This window comes from Rhinolophus hipposideros (assembly GCF_964194185.1).
Source record: "Rhinolophus hipposideros genome assembly, chromosome: 5".
NCBI lineage: Eukaryota > Metazoa > Chordata > Mammalia > Chiroptera > Rhinolophidae > Rhinolophus > Rhinolophus hipposideros.
Genome location: NC_138051.1, coordinates 91,422,080 through 91,439,102, shown reverse-complemented (window position 1 = coordinate 91,439,102; position 17,023 = coordinate 91,422,080). Strand labels below are relative to the sequence as shown.

Below are 17,023 nucleotides of genomic sequence, written 5' to 3'. Positions count from 1 at the left end.
TCATTTATGCATAAATACCAGTATTAGATGTAAGTAAATAGCTACTTAAACGTAGAGAAAAAATTCATTGTTAGTTTGCAGGAATGCTGTGTTCCTTTACACCTTTTCAATAATTAGCTTTGTGTTAAGATGTAATTAAAACTCCTTGGCTAAACACAGAAGCCTTACAAGGGCAGTGCTGTTTTGCTGACATGTGCTTTGTAAAATACATTGCAAAACAACCAGCTATTAAGAGTGCTTTCATTCTGTTGCATGTGCTTTTTGGAATTTAAAAGTTAAATGGCCAAGATAAAACAAAAATTTGTGAGTTCCGGAAGATTTTGCTTCGATATTTTATCAAGTTGTAGTAAACTCAACAAATGAAAATTCTTGGGATACATGCTTTTCAGATTTTTTTAACTGTATTTGAACTGTGTTTGTGACTATTTTCTAGGTATACTTTGTTTCTCACAAACAAATGTGTGTTAAGGTAGCAATGGTTAGTTTCGGGTGGAACGATTACCAGTTTACCAGTAAATGTCTTGTTAGAGCCAATTATGAACATAATTGTGCTGTGGTTTTTATTATTATTATTATTCAGTTCCCTCATTTATTTCTCACTGTAGTCTTTTTGTCTCTTATTTCATTATTCCTCTTAGAATAAATAGGGCAAATTGAAAGGGAAATGGGAGTCTTTTAGTTTCAGGTGTTTTGATTCGGCCATGTTGTGCTACTTTTACTTTGTGGCTCTGAGGAACAATAGTAAGAGGCTGCCTGTTACCTAACATACATTTTTGGAAGAGTGCATAGAAAATTCTGGAAAATAGGGAATCTGCTTCAAAATAGCGACTGGCAACTATTACAGAGGAAAGGCTGGGATTTTTGTGTTTTGTTCTGTTCATTTTTTATTTTGGTTATTGTAGTGGATGATGTTTTAGCACTCCACAGCAAGTTAAGTATCGTACGGCGATGGCAGAGGTTTCTGAAATGCAGTATTTGGGAAACTGTATTTAACAGTATGCAGATTTCATATAATAGTTTTAATGGCAATGCTCTATGCAAATTCATTTGCTTGTAGTGTAGGGTTGTCATTCTCTTATGAAACTGTATTACCAGATGAATTTAGTAACATATTTCATATGAAATTATATACTAAGACTTGTGCAGAAAAATCATATATTAAAATCAGTGCCGTATGGTTAATCCAAAGTGATTAAAAGGAAATACTTCCTTTAGTTTATGAATACAAGTCAAAGAAAGAAAAAATATATTTCATTTTTAGATTATATAAATGGTGGAGAACTTTTTACTCATCTTTCTCAAAGAGAGCGTTTCACAGAGGATGAGGTGCAGATATATGTCGGAGAGACTGTGCTCGCCCTCGAACACCTCCACAAGGTAAGACCTTAATCTTTGGGATTTCTGGTTTCAAAAAATCTATTAACAGACGTAATGATGGAGCTGAAAGAACGAATGTTTTTAATGTGTCAGTGTCTTTGTGGAGATTATGAAAACCCACTAGCAGACCGTTAGCCAGGTTTCTCAAATTCCTCATTCCCTTTTTAAAAATCTACTCTCCTTTTGTCGTCTCTGTGATGCAGATTTCAAAGGTAGAACCTGAGCAATTTTTTTGGTTTTGTTCATGAAAAATCCTAATGCTTATTATAAAGGAGCACCAGAATCAAAATTTGTCTTCTTAAAATGAACTTTAAGACGAAACCACAAGTCATAATATGTGTTTCCTGAATTGTGACTTCCTTCATTGTAGACTCTGCCTGTACATCTTCAGGGTATAGTTCCTGATTCAGTTGGAGAATATGAGTTAATTGAAAGAAGCATCTACTTATGCTGCCCAGCTTGCCCCCTCTGACTTTCTTTTCCATTTGTTTTATCCCAGAGGTCCTCTCTCACTCCCTCCGCCTCTCTCTTCCTCTGTTGCTTCCATGTAGATGGACTCAGTTACTAAAAACTTTAAATGAAATTCACGTCTATGATGCTGTTTGAATTCTATACAATGAGTTTAAACTTTTTAAAAAACACTGTTTTAGATACTACTAACTTGATCCAAGAAACTGACTGAAAAACCTTTTTTTTTTTTTAATGAGGAAACATTATTGTAGAAGCAAACAGTCATTATATAGACAAGGTTTGTGCCTCAGAAAAAGAAAGTACTAGGGGAATTGTCTATCCCCTCGGTGTGTGAAACAGTGAGGAGACCAGATTCAGTATGGCTTGAGTCCCTAAATTAGGATGATGCAGGTACGTCATAAAGTCATTGTTCTTCTTTGTCATGTATTCAGATCCTACATTCGATTACAGATAAACACAGTGTTGATTATGAAGCATAGAAAAGAATGGCGAGGAATGAAGTGAAAAGGCAGGGACAAGGATGAAATTTTTAATCAAAGGGGCAGGAAGACTAGAATTGCAAGATGGAGGCAATGGATGGGAGAGGCTGTGAGAAAAAAATGATAAGATGTAAGAAAAGAAGGGAGGGATTAAGAAAAGGGTAGACCTGGCCCAGGGCAGAAATGAGACTGAGCAGTGGAGGAAGATGGGGATTCAGAACAGGAATCATAAGAGAAGTGAATGAAAAATGTGTAAGAACAGGAGGGAAGGAGAAAAGGCCCTGGGTGGCAGGGCTGCAATGCCATGGAGAGAAAGGAAAGAGGAACAATAAATAAAGCAGAGAGCTGAACTGAGACAATTCTCCTTTTGAGAGAATTGTCAGTATGGTGACAAGCGTTATACTTATGGCTATTTTGGGGATATAAAATAGTTAGAACGTCTCTATACATGAAACAAACTGGGCCAAAAAATAAGCTGAAAAGATCATTGCATTTTATGCTGAGGGGCATTAGGCATAACTTTTTATAATATAAAAATGATGGTGGAAATCACCATCAATTCCAGACTAAAAACTAACAAAATACAAAGCTCCAACCAGAGAGCTTAGTAAATTTAGTTTGTAATTCCTGTGAAAGCTTTAATTCTGTTTATTAAATGAAAAATCCCTGAACATTCATTATTATTAAAACTGGGTAATCAGAAACACAGAAGTAGAGAACGTGATAAACACTGGATGTAAATGTAATTGATATGGAGTGAGAGTAATATAGCACATCAGATCTCAGCTAAGTTTCTCTTAACCTTACTACTCTGAAGAGATAAATACGAAGAAGTATAAGACTAAGCCAGTTTTATTAATCCTGATATCACTACTGAGACTGTTTTCCCAGGAAGAGACCAAAATGGGAGTTTATTTGGAAGGAATGAGGTAAAGCAGATAGTAAATGATTTATTCCTAAAATCTTTTCCAAAGAGATTGTTAAACAAAAAAGTTGTACTGTTAGATGCTGGTAAGGCTTCAAGTCAAATATCTGTTCAATAGATAGCAGATGTCTCCTTCCTCCGTTTCTTGTAGAATACTGAGGTTCTTGGAGGAAAATTGCCTAGCATTTTTTTTTTGGTATAATTTTTAATTTCAATTTTAAAAGAATATTAAGAATCTGTTTTTTTTCATATACATAGTGTTGAGGGAAGCAGACTTTCTAAATTTAAAAACATTCAATTCAGCCTGACATAACATGAAACAGAATTCACGTATACCGAGCACTTCTTATATGACTTGGCTAGATTTATGTTATATACCTGAAGTGTTTTACTATAAAACTTACATGCAAAACAAAATGAAGGGATATATAAATATTATTTAATTGACTTTGCTTATTTAGAACTAAAGATCGGCTAAAATCAACCTATGCTCTTCAACCTTTATGTTTAGAAGCCTATTAATTACCTATTTGACTTGACACTGTGCTAGATACTAGATAAATACATAAAAAGTGAAAAAATAGCATAGGGTATGGTTATATCAAAACAAACAGGAAGTACTTAGAAAATAGCAGTTATTTTTATGTGAGTACAATGTCAATAGAGGTGCCGTAGGAGTCAAGACAAAGAAATGACCCTTGTGGGACTTGGTTAGTCTGGAAAGCCTTCTGAAGCCATTGGGGAAGTGATGGGCGTGAACTGCTAAGAGAGTATCTGCAGATCGTCTGGAGTGAGGATGGAGTCTCTGAAGAAGAAGAGAGACAGGAAGAAGCAGTAGTCAACGAGGAGACCTAAAGAATGGGGTCCAACAGGATCAGGCCCTCATTACATAGAGAATTAAGACCTGTTTGGAGGGGTCCAGGAAGCCCAGCACCGAGATGAGGAATTTCCACTGGTCCTGGCCAGGGACTGAGACCCATTATAGCACCCTGAACAGGACAGTGCCTTTTTGTGAGGGGTTGATTTTTTTAAGGTAGACAAGAAAGATTCTCCTAATTTGTTTTTTGGAAATTGTTATTTTTAAATGCGTATGTATTTGTTTTTGCAGTTGGGGATTATATACCGTGACATTAAGCTTGAGAATATTCTACTTGATTCTAATGGCCATGTGGTGCTGACAGATTTTGGTCTGAGTAAGGAGTTTGTGGCTGATGAAGTGAGTATTATATTTTAATTTGAAGTTAGTAATAACAGAACATAAACAATGATGAAAATTAGCTATATAATAAGGATTTAATGAGATAGTACCATATAGATTATGGATTTTTGTGCAGGTTTGCCTAGAGGAATATTTGGTATGAATGACTGTAAAGTTTTTTAGTTTAAAATGACCATGGAACCATCCTATTAGGATTGCAGTAAACCTTTGATGAATATATCAGAATTTCCCAGTTTAAAGTAAAACAAAACTATGCATTTAAGTTTCCCCATAAGATATAACTGAAAAATTTAAATAACCCTTTGGGGCCTTTAGGAGAATTATGGCTTACGTGGTAGCCAATAGAGAATTACGAAACAATGTATGTACAGTTTACATTATAATGAATAATTAGGACATGTCATGTTGTGATGGTCCTTTGAATTCACTTGACAATAATGACGGGAATCTACTAGGCTTAATTCTTAAATCTTGCTGTTTTTTTGCTGACATGAACTAAAATGCAATAGCTAATGTGCAGATTTTAAATATGGAGGACTTTGCATTTCAGTATTGATTAGATCTTGTTTAATATTATAAATGTGTTTAATAAAAAAAATTGTACATCTATTGTAATTATATACTATTATATAGCAGTTGTAAAAATATTACATTTTTATAATAATAGTTACTCAAGATAACTCAGTAAATATGAATGCCAGTTCATTTCTATCCAAGAAATTATTGGTATAGAATGCGGAACCACAGTAAAATTTTTCTAGTAAAGGACTTTGCTATAAAATGCATCATTCTTGGATTCCAAAATACTAGGTGTATCTATTTCTGGTTGTTTGCTTTTTAGAACATTGCCAAAGCAGTATTAGGTGAATTAGACAAGTGCTGAAATTATAAAAAGTGAAGATCCCAATTTTTTTATCGTATCTGTATTCACTCAGTTTACTTATTCAGTAAATATTTATTGACCACGTCTATTATACTAGGTACTGGGTAATATGATGAGTAAAATGGAAATGGTGTCTGCCTTCATGAAGCTGTGGTTATAACAATATGTTGATATCTTTGATACAAAGATTATAGTTATAGTTTAGATGAATTTGGGGGAATTTACTTCAAAGTTTGATTTTTAATACTTTTTCTACTTTGTAAAAATTTCACTTGCAACTTCAGTAAAATGTGACTAATTAAATATGTTTACATTTGCTTCCTCACTTATCCCCACTACAAGTAAAAGTAAAGGAATAAAATAGGCATACACTCAAAATGGGGAGAAGAAAATAGCAACCAGATTTGGAACATGAACAGCAGAAATACTACTTGTAACTGATATTTACTTATATTAAAATATCTTCTTTCTTGGAATGAGTTTCCTTTTTGTCCATTCCTCTTCTGTCTCCTTTAAACTAGCATCCTTGATCACCGCCGAATCCTAAGCCAGTAATGTGAGAAGCCCCAAAGCAGGCTAATTTGCACCTCTGACCCCCAGAAATGTTCAGGAATTGGGGGCACCAGGTATCCCCCAAATAGGGGTGCAGATGATACATGACACAGGAGGGTTGGTTGAAAGTTTGTGTAAGAACTAAGTAGCCCCCAGATCCCATGTCTACTCCCTTCACTTAGGCAACCAGGCCTTCCTCACCCTCAGGGAAGACTGAAAAAGTTAAGCAGACAAGACTGTGGGTTCAGGGGCGATGGGCACAGCTGAGGGTGAGGACGCCACACGGAAACTAGTGGGTGAAATGGAAATTGACACACTGAGATGTGGAGCCGCCATGGCCTCCTTCTGCCACTTCCCTCTGAGAGCAGTGGCTTCCTAGACAGGAGTTTGCAGGATTCCTCTCTGAGGAACAGAACAGAACATCATTTTGCCAATGAACTGACCCAGCCACATCTCCCTACAGAGATGCCTGTCACAGGCCCAGCCTAGGCCACAGAAGCATGTTTGTGATGATGTCACAATTTCTTTTTATGTTTTGATTTCAATAATTAGTTTCCTCTGTCATACTATGTATTTAAAAACACGATTCTGTGAAGGGGTCTGTTGGCTTCAACAGCCTGCCAAGGAGTCCTTGGCATATAAAAGACCCCTGCATGGAAAGAATTGGTGATCACCTTTTCTCTCTCCATGGGACCTTTCATAGATTCGCTTCTTCGCTCCATCAGTATTTGCTGAGAGCCTTTTGCCAGCTAGACACTAGGCTAGGTTCTGGTACTACAATACGAAAGAATCACCTCATGAATCCTATGTTTATGGGCATGTGTGACTGATCATTTGGCAGACGTTGGCCCTGGGGAACAGAAAAATGTTAGGAACCAAAACAAAAATCAAACGTGGATCAGAGCTGTTGGGTTTTAATACAACTTAGTCAGGTATGCTGCGTGGCAAAATCAGCCAGGTCACTCCTCACAACAGATTCGTCATGTCAACAGCCATTCAAGGCAAGGAAGGCAGTTCTCATCGGTGGCCATAACTGGGGCACCTAGTTGTGTAGCCGCAAAAATGAAATCCTGGGATTCAATCTGAAGTGGAGAAGTGATTTATAGATTCTCTTATTCACTGAATACAGTCCAGCTGCATTTAATATAGTTATGTGTTATTGTCTTGTGCTATTAAGCTTTATATTTTGTCTATCTTTTACCGTCAAGACTACCAGCTCTTAGCTCTAGAGAACATTCTGTCATGCTAGGCTTCAGGTTTAATTCCCAGAGCTCAGGAAGCTTTTCTGAGCCCCCTAATACTTGATCTAATGGTCCTTTGTTCCCCCCATTCCACCAAGCCCTCGCTTAGCAAGGTTTCCTACCTAGATTCTTTCCACCTTAAAAATATTTTTATCAAACAAACGATTTCTGTTTTGATTAGCTAGCATTTCTTTTTGGTTTCATTTCTCAGCCCAACTCAGTTATACTGAAACATCATCTTTCTTGGAGTGAGTTTCCTTTTGTCCATTTCCATTCTACCTCCTTGGTTTTCAGTTTAAACCCCCGTCTAAGGAGTTTCTTCCTTGGTTCCCAGTCCATATGGAGAGATTATGTATCTCTATCTCTAACTGATCTCTCTCCTCTCGACCTCTTCTTCCCCTTGGACCGTTTCTGTAATCATTTAAGCTTACCTAGTCTCTCCTGTCTTAAAAGTTTTTTAATGGAGAGACGAATGGATGGACTGACTGATAAACATATAAAAAGAAAATCTCAGAATCCCATATTCCCTCTGAGTTACTGTCCTGTTGTTCTTCTTGCTCAGTATTTGTTTACATGCTCTCTTACCCACACGTCTCTCACTTCTTAGTCTGCTCTAATTTGACTTGCACCCCCTCCCAAGTGGCTGAGATTGTTCTTGACAAGGTCACAATGGACTTTAATCTTAGATTCTTTTTATTCCTTATCTTTTACTTAACTACCTAGTAATGTTGAACTGGAAATTGCCTCTCACCTCGGCTTCTGTGACACTCCTCTGACTTTCCTTCTCTGTCTTTTGTAGACTTTTCCTCTTCTAACTGACTGCTCAATCCTCGGTTCCTCACAGCTCAGTTCTAGGTACTCTTCTCTTTTTCTGCTGTACTCTCTCCTTATATGTCCATGATTCCCAAATATATATGGCCAACCCTGACTTCTCTTCTGGGCTGCAGACCCAATCATGCCTATAGTGTATTTCCACTGAACTCTTTCTCACAGGCTTCTCAAGCTCAGCATTTCCAAAATCAAGCTAATCTCTCACCCAAATCTGCTTCTCTTTCAGTATATCACAGTTTTATGTATTACAGATTCTGCCCTCATTTGCTCTGGGAAATGTATTTCTATTTAATATTCAGGAATCTATTTTTTATGTAAGTTTGAAGTTTCTGCTTATGGTGTAATATTCATCTCTCTCTTTGTTAATTTAATAATTTAACAAATATTTATTGAGTACCTACTGTACTAGACCCTAGGAATACAGTGAATGTAACAAATTCCTTGCCCTAATGGGCCTGTATTCTAGAAGTACTCATTGAATATTCATATAATTTAATGATGAATTATTTATTTAATTATGAATTATTTCTAATTGTATTTTGCTAAACTGGATTGTATACAGGATAAATTTTATTTATTTTAGAAACCTTAAAAATGTTTTATATGATAATGAACACTTTTCAGATTTGATACTTTTACAGATATGTCATTCCTCAACCACAGAATTTGATAAACCCCTTGGGATTCTGAGAATAAAAGAAGACATTTCTAAATATCTTCTGGCTAGTATAGGTCCTCATAGGATTTTTTGAGAGTACAGTTCAGCAAACATTTGTTGAGTTCTTACTGTGACTCAGACAATCCGCTAGGTGTTGGATATATGATTCTAACACTGAAGACCTTAAAGACGTGAAGGGTATCTGTTCTTACCTATTTGTAAACAAATAATGTGAAAATGATACATTCATGTGTTATTAATTACCCTATACTTTAAAATGGTACAGACAACCCCGGAATAACATGGCACTTCTATAACATGGTTTCACTCTAATACGGTTTGAGAATTAGAGAAATCCCTGAACAAAACGGAGTGTAATAAGAGCTTTTAAGAGCAAAAGATATCTCATTTGAAATTTTTCATCCGAGCATGGATGTCGTATCAGATTTGAGTGCAGAATTTTAAAATTTATTAAAATTTTAAATCCATTTTGTTTGTGGAGTGTTAAGTTCAGAGGATGAAGATATCTTGCCAAAAAGAAAACGCACTCGGTTAATGGTGCTTAGTAGTGATGACGAAAACATTATTTAATACATATTAATATGTTACACTTTGGGTAAAAATTGCTTTAATAAAGATATTTCTCTTAATTATAAAAATATAATAGTATGCTTTTTTAAATTTTTTGAACCGAACCCCCTTTTTTGTACTAGTTCTTTGTTTCGTGAAACACGGATTTGCAAAACACGACATTTTTAAGAACCTAACAACCGTGTTATACGGGGGGTTACCTGTATATGCATTGTACGTTTTCGTAATTTAACATTGAACATTTGAAAATTTTCACAACAGAATATTAAAATGAATCTGCGATAGATAAATAAAACTAGAGGAAAGATAACACCCCCAACATTTAAAAACAGAGGTAGTTAAATTAATTATAACCCACTTCCATGGTAGCTGTACTTAAAAGGAAAAGGTCTATGGATTTGTGACTGTTTTCTCTTTCCATTAATTAGAAAAATGCAACTTTTGCTCAGTTCACATGATGTTTATTCATTATTTTTTTTTGAACATGCAAGAGGCATTTTAGTGTAGTGCAAAGACCACATATTCAAGTTGGAAGATCTTTTTTAGTTCTAAAGAACTTCCTGACTCTGTGACATTGGGCAAGTCTCTTAGTCATTAACCCCTCTCAGTCTTGGCATAAACAATGTATGTCATATCTAGTTTATAGGATTGTCACATGGTCACATTGAGTTAATGCTCATGATAGTACTTTTTAAAGTATAAAGTACTGTCGTGGTAAGATTTATGCATAATAGTATTTATTATTTTAAGGTAGGTTCAAGTGCAAGTTCAATGGGCAGATGTGATGTAAATTACATCACAGAATAAGCAGGGACAACTTTTGAATTGAAATTCTTTTCACAGAAACTTCTATCATATATTCTATTTGTTCAAATAATAGTAAATACATATAATTTTTATTTACTTGAAAACTATATTTAGCTATCACATTACTCTATTACTATAGAATATATTAACCTATAAAAGAATAAGTAATATATAGATTATTTTGACTATTTTCTAAGAAAAGAGGGAAAATGATTTAAAACCATACTAAGTGTGAGAGAATTTCAACTCATAAGGGGAATTTAGGAAAAGATATGCTGGAGTACTGACACTGCATATTTATATTTTCCAGATTTCTTTAAAAACTTTTTATATCATAAATATTTTAAATATAATAAAAATGGAGAAAATTATGTAACAGAATCTGTGCATCCACTATTCACATATGCAGTTAATAAGCATTACACCATGTTTCCCCCAAAATAAGACCTAACCAGAAAACATAAACCCTAGCATGGTTTTTCAGGATGACATCCCCTGAACATAAGCCCTAATGCGCTTTTGGAGCAAAAATTAATGTAAGATCCGGTCTTATTTTGGGGGAAACGTGGTATGTGGGTTTTTCCCACTTAATACAGCAAGTATCAATTGAATGTCAACTATGATTCAGGCAGTGTTCTATGTAGGTGTTGGAATCTGGCAATGAACAACATAGACAAAAATTTCTCCCCTAGACAGGGAAGCCGACAATAACAGGTACATAGTAAAATATGTATGGAATATATTAGATAGTGGTGAGTTTCAAGAAGACAAGTACAGTGGGAAAGAGAGATAGAAGTATCAGGGTGAGCAAAGGTTGTCCTTTAAACCAGGTGATCAGGAAAGGCCTCGCTGAGAAGATGACAGTTGAGTAGAAACATGAAGGAAGTGAGAGCTTGAGCCATATCAATATCTTAGGAAGAGATTTCTGGGTAGAGGAATCAGCCAGGGTTAAGGCCCTAAGGTGGGACGATACGAGGCTGTTTGTGGAACGAGCCCAGTGCGGGTGTGCAGAATGAGTGAGGGTTACAGTGGCAGGAAATAAGGACCACTTGTTGACTACCCATTGAGGAGATGTCCGAATGAAGGAGGATTATACAAATCCAACAGGACACTGAAGACCCTTGTAAGGACTGGCTTCTCTCAAAGAGTGAGGTGGGGAGCCACTGGAGAGTTTTGAGGAGAAGAGTGACATGATGTGATTTATTTTAGAGGGTAATTCTATTTGCCAATCATGACCGTCCTGTAGCGGGACAAGTCTAGAAACATGGAGACCAGTTAGGAAAGCAGTTGCATTAATCCCAGCAGTGAGTCTGTAGTTTGGGAGAGATACAAATTTGGAATTTGCCAATATATAAGTAATATTTAAAATCATTAAAGTGAATGAGAATATCAACGGAGTAAGTGCAGATAGAAAAGAAAAACAGGTCTAAAAAGAGAAGAATAAAATAGAAAAGAAACAAGACCAAGCTCTAAACTGCAGGCTATTCCAACATTAAGAGACTAAGAGAGGAGGAAGAGCTAACAAAGGAGACTGAGAAAAAGGGACCGGGGAGTTGGGAAGAAAACAGGGAAGTGTGTTGTCTTGGAAGCCAAATGAAGAAGTGTTTCAAGGACGAAAATGATTAACTATGTCAAATACATTGTTGTCAGATCAAGTAAGATGAGGACTGAAGATTGAGCATTGACTCAGTTGAAACCCAAGGAGAGAATGGGAAAAGACATACTATTGTCCTCTACAAATGCAGGCAACTCTTGGGGTTTTCCTGTAAAAAGCAATACTGTCATTCTGTGGAGAGCATAGTAGAGGAGGATGTGGGGTCAAGAGAGGTCTTCTTGTTTTAAGGGGGGAGAACTGACAGATGTCACAATGCTTGTTGGCACCATCCAGAAGAGGAACTGGGGGTGAATGTAAGAATGTAACGATACAAGAAAGAAGGGGGGAAATTGCTGCAACACTATCCTTAAGAGGAATCCACTTGAGTGCACAAGTGGAGATACAGTAGCTAGTAGCTTGGTCGTGTCATCCTTAGAAACGGAGGAGAAGGTTGAGTTACTGGGCACAGACGTGGGTGGCTGTCAACAAGCGGTAGTGGAGCTTCCGGAAGGTCTTTTCTGGTTGCGTCTGTCTTTTTTTTTCCATTTTTTTTTTTTTTTTTTGAGCGTGACGAAGGGAAGAGACACTGGAGGTTTGAGAAGAGAGAAGATATAAAATAAGCAGCTAAGATGGGGAGAGTGAATGGGTTAGGAAATGCATGTGTTTGCTGGGCAGCGTTAGCATTAAAGACCCACTTGAGGTTCATGATCATGAAGTGAAATTGGTCAACCTGATTCTGCTTTTCTCTCCAACTACATTTAGCTGCACAGGTTCAGGCCGAGTGGATGGTGGATTCAATTTAATGTTGTTTTGGTACCCTTACTTCATATGTATATATCCCTAAACAATATAAACTAGTCACTTGTGTTTATAAAATTTATGCACATAAATGGCGTATCATATTGCAAATTGTTTTTTATTGGACTTATATTTGAAATGTTTCCAAGTAGATAAATATGAATTTTTTATTCATTTTAGCTGCTGTAGAATACTCTTTTATATGGATTATCCAGTGTTTCCATTCTTCTACTGAGATATATTTAGGTTTCTGAGTTTTCTCTATCAGAGTGTTACGTTTTTTTCCTGATGTTATTGGTTTGTTGGAGTTCTTTCAATATTCTAGCTAACCATCTTGCATAATTACATATTTTGTGAGTTTCTTTTCCAAGTCTTTCACTTGTCTTTGACTTTGTGTAATGGCGTGTTTGCCATTCTCACATTTGACATCTTAAAGTAGTCAAATTTACTAATCTTTTAGGATTTACATTCTTCGAATTTTTTTATAACTTTAAATTGTGGTAAAATACACACAACATAAAAATTACCATCTTAATCATTTTTCAGTGTATAGTTCAGTAGTGTTAATTATAGTCATGCCATTGGTGCAACAGATCTGTACAAATTTTTCATCTTGCAAAAATAAACTCTGTCCCCATTGAACAACAATTCCTTATTTTCCCCTCTTCCTAGCTCCTGGCAACCACCATTCTACTTTCTGTTTCTATGAGTTTGACTACTTTGGATACCTAATATAAGTGGAATCATACAGTATTTTTCTTTTTGTGACTGGATTATTTCGGTGAACATAATGTCTCCAGGCTTCATCCATGTTGTATCATGTGACAGGATTTTCTTCTTTTTTAAGGCTGAATAGTATTCCATTGTATGAATGTATGTACACATTTTGTTTATCCATTCATCCACTAATGGACATTTGGATTTCTTCCGCTTACTGGCTGTTGTAAATAGTGCTGCAATGAACATGGGTGTACAAATATCTCTTTGCAATCATGCTTTCAATTCTTTTGGCTATATACCCAGAAAGAAGTGGGATTGCTGGACCATGTGATAATTGTATTTTTAATTTTTTGAGGAACCTCCAAACTGTTTTGCATAGTGACTGCATCATTTTACATTTCTACCAACAGTGCACAAGAGTTCCTATTTCTCCACGTCCTCACCTATGGTTGTGATTTCTGCTTTTTTTGATAGTGACCTTCCTAATGAGTGTGAGGTGATAACTCATTGTTTTAGTGACCTTTTCTCTAGTGATTAGTGATGTTGAGTGTCTTTTTATATGTTTCTTGGCCATTTATCATCTTTGGGGAGATGTGTATTGAAGTCCTTCACCTATTTTTAAATCAGGTTATCTGCTTTTTTGTTGATAAGTTGTAGGAGTTCTTTATATATTCTGGATATTAACCCCTTATTAGGTATATCATTTGCAATTTTTTTCTCCCGTTCTGTAGGTTTTCTTTTCACTTGTTTCCTTTTATGGAAGGAAGTTTTTAACTTTGATGTTGTCCCATTTATCTATTTTTGCTTTTGTTGCCTATGCTTTCGGTGTCACATTGAAGAACTCATTGCCAAATCCAATGTCATGAAGCTTTCCCCGTTTTCTCCTATAAGTCTTACAGTTTTAGATCTTACATTTAGGTCTTTAGTCCATTTTGAGTTAAATTCTGTTTTTGGTGTAAGGTAAGGGTCCACCTTTATTCTTTTGCTTGTGGAAGTCCAGTTTTTCCACTGGTATTTATTGAAGACACTGTCCTTTCCCCCTGTGTGGTCTTGGCACCCTTGTCAAAGATCACTTGTCCATATGCATGAAGGTATATTTCTGTGCTCTCTATTCTGTTCCATTGGCCTATATGTCTGTCTTTATTCCAGTATAAAAATATTTTAGTTACTGTAGCTTTATCATATATTTGGAATCAGGAAGTGTGAGACTTCCAACTTTGTTGTTCTTTTTCAATATTGTTTTATCTATTCAGGGTCCCTGAGATTCCATTTGAGTTTTCAGATTTTTCTATTTTGCAAAAAATGTCATTGGGATTTTGCTAGAGATTACACTGAAACTCTAGATCACTTTGGGTAGTGTGGACAATTTAACAACATTAAATCTTCCAGTCGTGAGCATGGGATGTCTTTCCATTTACTTGTCTTCTTTAATTTCTCTCTCTTTTAATTTCACTCATCCTCCAATCTCCCTCTCCTTTGGCAACCATCAGCTTGTTTTCCGTTTGTGGGTTTGTTTTTGTTTTGTTTCTTCATTTGTTTTCTTTTTAAGACTCCACATATAAGTGAAATAATACAGTATTTGTTGTTCTCTGTCTGACTTATTTCACTTGGCATAATACCTTCTAGGTTCATTCATATCACAAATGGCAAGATTTCTTTTTTATTGCTGAGTAATATTCCATTATATATATACTACATTTTTATTCATTCATCTATCAACGGACTCCTAGGTTGCTTCTTATTTTGACTATTCTAAGTAATGCTGCAGTGGACATAGGAATGCATATATCTTTTCAAAATAGTGTTTTTGTTTTCTTGAGATAAATACCCAGAAGTAGAATGCTGGGTTTTGTGGCAGCCCTATTTTTAATTTTTTGAGGAATCTCCATGCTGAAAGTAAGAGATGTCTTTCCATTTATTTGTATCTTTAATTTCTCTCATAATATTTTCTAATTTTCATTGTCAGAGTCTTTTGATCCCTTGACTAAATTAATTCCTAAGTATTTTATTATATTTGGTGCTATTTTAAATGGGATTTTCCCCCTTGATTTCCTTTTTGGATTGTTTATCGTTAGTTTATGGAAACGTAACTGATTTTCATATGTTGATTTTTGTGTCCTGTGACTTTGCTGTATTTGCTTGTAGTTCTAATAGTTTGGGGGAGGCGTGGGGGTGTGTGTGTAATTTTTAGGGTTTCTACATATAAGATCGTATCTGTGAGCAGAGATAATTTTATTTCTTCTTTCCCAACTTGGATTTTTTTTTCTTTTAACTGCTCTAGCAGGACTTCAGTGTTGTATTGAATAGAAATGGTTAGAGGATAGTAGCCTTACCTTGCTACTGATCTTAAGAGGAAAAGCTTTCAGTTTTTCCTACCGAGTATGATATTTGCTGTGGGCTTTTCATAGATGGTCTTTATGTAGTTTTCTTGTATTCCTAGTTTGTTGTTGAGTGTTTATTTTCATGAAAGGGTGTTGAATTTTGTCCAATACTTTTTCTGGATCAGTTGATATAGTCATATGGTTTTTGTTCTTCATTCTGTTAATGTGATGTATTATATTAATTGATTTTTGAATCTTGGACCCTACTTGAATTCCAGATATAAACCCTACTTGGTCACAGTGTATAATCCTTTTAACTCAGTTTGCTAGTATTTTGAACTTCAGTTTGCTAGTATTTTGTTGACGATTTTTGTATCAGTTTTCACCAGGAATTAATTTTTGTATATAAAGTGGCATGGGGATCTTACTTCATTTCCAATTGACTGAACTATTCATTGAGTAGTCAGTTATTCCTTTCCCTACTGATATGAAATGTAACCTCTATCATATGCCAAATTCCTATGTGTGTTTGTGAATCTATTTCTAGGCTCTTCACTCAATTCCTTCTTTCTGTTTGTCTCACCCTGAGTCAAAATCAAAACTCTTAAAGGCCATGATTTTACAGTAAGTCTTAAATATGGAAAGGTGCAATCTTTCTCTTCACTCTTATTCTGTAATTCCTTCCTCCTTTGCCCCGACCTTCTTCCTCCCTCTTCACTGTCTTCTTGATTCTTGGTCTTTATATGAAGTGAATTTGGAATAGTTTATTTGAGATAGAGATCCTATTTCTCTGGAAGATTCCTCTGAATGCTATTAGGATATATACGTATATTTTTCTTTTTTTCTCCCCCCTTCTAGGTGAGTGTGATTGTCTTTTCAATTAATGATTTAATATTTTAAAAATATTTGTAGTTATATTTGAGTTTTCAATTTCTTGAGTCAATTTTGGTAAGTTACATGTTTACAGAAAATACTATATTTTTGTTTTTAAATTTTTTGGCATTATGTTATTCATAGAATTTCCTTATTTTTTAATCTCTATTTTAACTGCTGTAATATTTTTTTAATTAATATTATTGATGTGTAACATTTCTTTTCTTTCCTTGATCAATTTGCTAGAGGTTTATCCATTTTATTAGTGTCTTCCAAGAAACAGATTTTGTCAAGCACCTCATTTCTTTTCTCTTTGATGATGTTCCTTTATTACTTCATTTCTTTTACTTTTTGTAAAAGAAATTGTAAAAGAATTCTTTTTTAAACTTTTGAGTTGGACATCCAGCTCACTAATATTTAATCTTTCTTTTATAATCTTTAATTTTCTAAGAACAGCTTTAGATGTATCTCACAAATTCTTACACATAATATTTATTATTACTCTAATCTCTAATATTCATTGTGGTATTTTTCTTTGGGCTATGAATTATTTAGAAATGAGTTTTTAAGTTTTTAAATACATAGGATTGTTTTGTAAAGGAGCTCTAATTTTGCTTTCTGTTTGGAGAAAAAATATATGATTCTTTTGTGTGGTATTTGAAATTGATTTTGTGACCTATTAC

General features: G+C 35.1%; 1 protein-coding gene across 2 annotated transcripts in view; it reads left to right on the top strand.

Moving 5' to 3' along the window:
• The window catches only part of RPS6KA5 (ribosomal protein S6 kinase A5), a 148,748-nt gene that overhangs the window by 85,642 nt on the left and 46,083 nt on the right, over positions 1 to 17,023 (top strand). Inside the window, exons 4-5 of one of the 2 annotated variants that reach the window (XM_081048776.1) lie at positions 1,262 to 1,377; positions 4,361 to 4,468. The exons of the other annotated variant lie outside the window; for it this stretch is intronic. Of the exons in view, the coding sequence (XP_080904902.1) occupies positions 1,262 to 1,377; positions 4,361 to 4,468 (224 nt within the window). The remainder of the gene's footprint in view (positions 1 to 1,261; positions 1,378 to 4,360; positions 4,469 to 17,023) is intronic. 2 annotated transcript variants of the gene reach the window in all.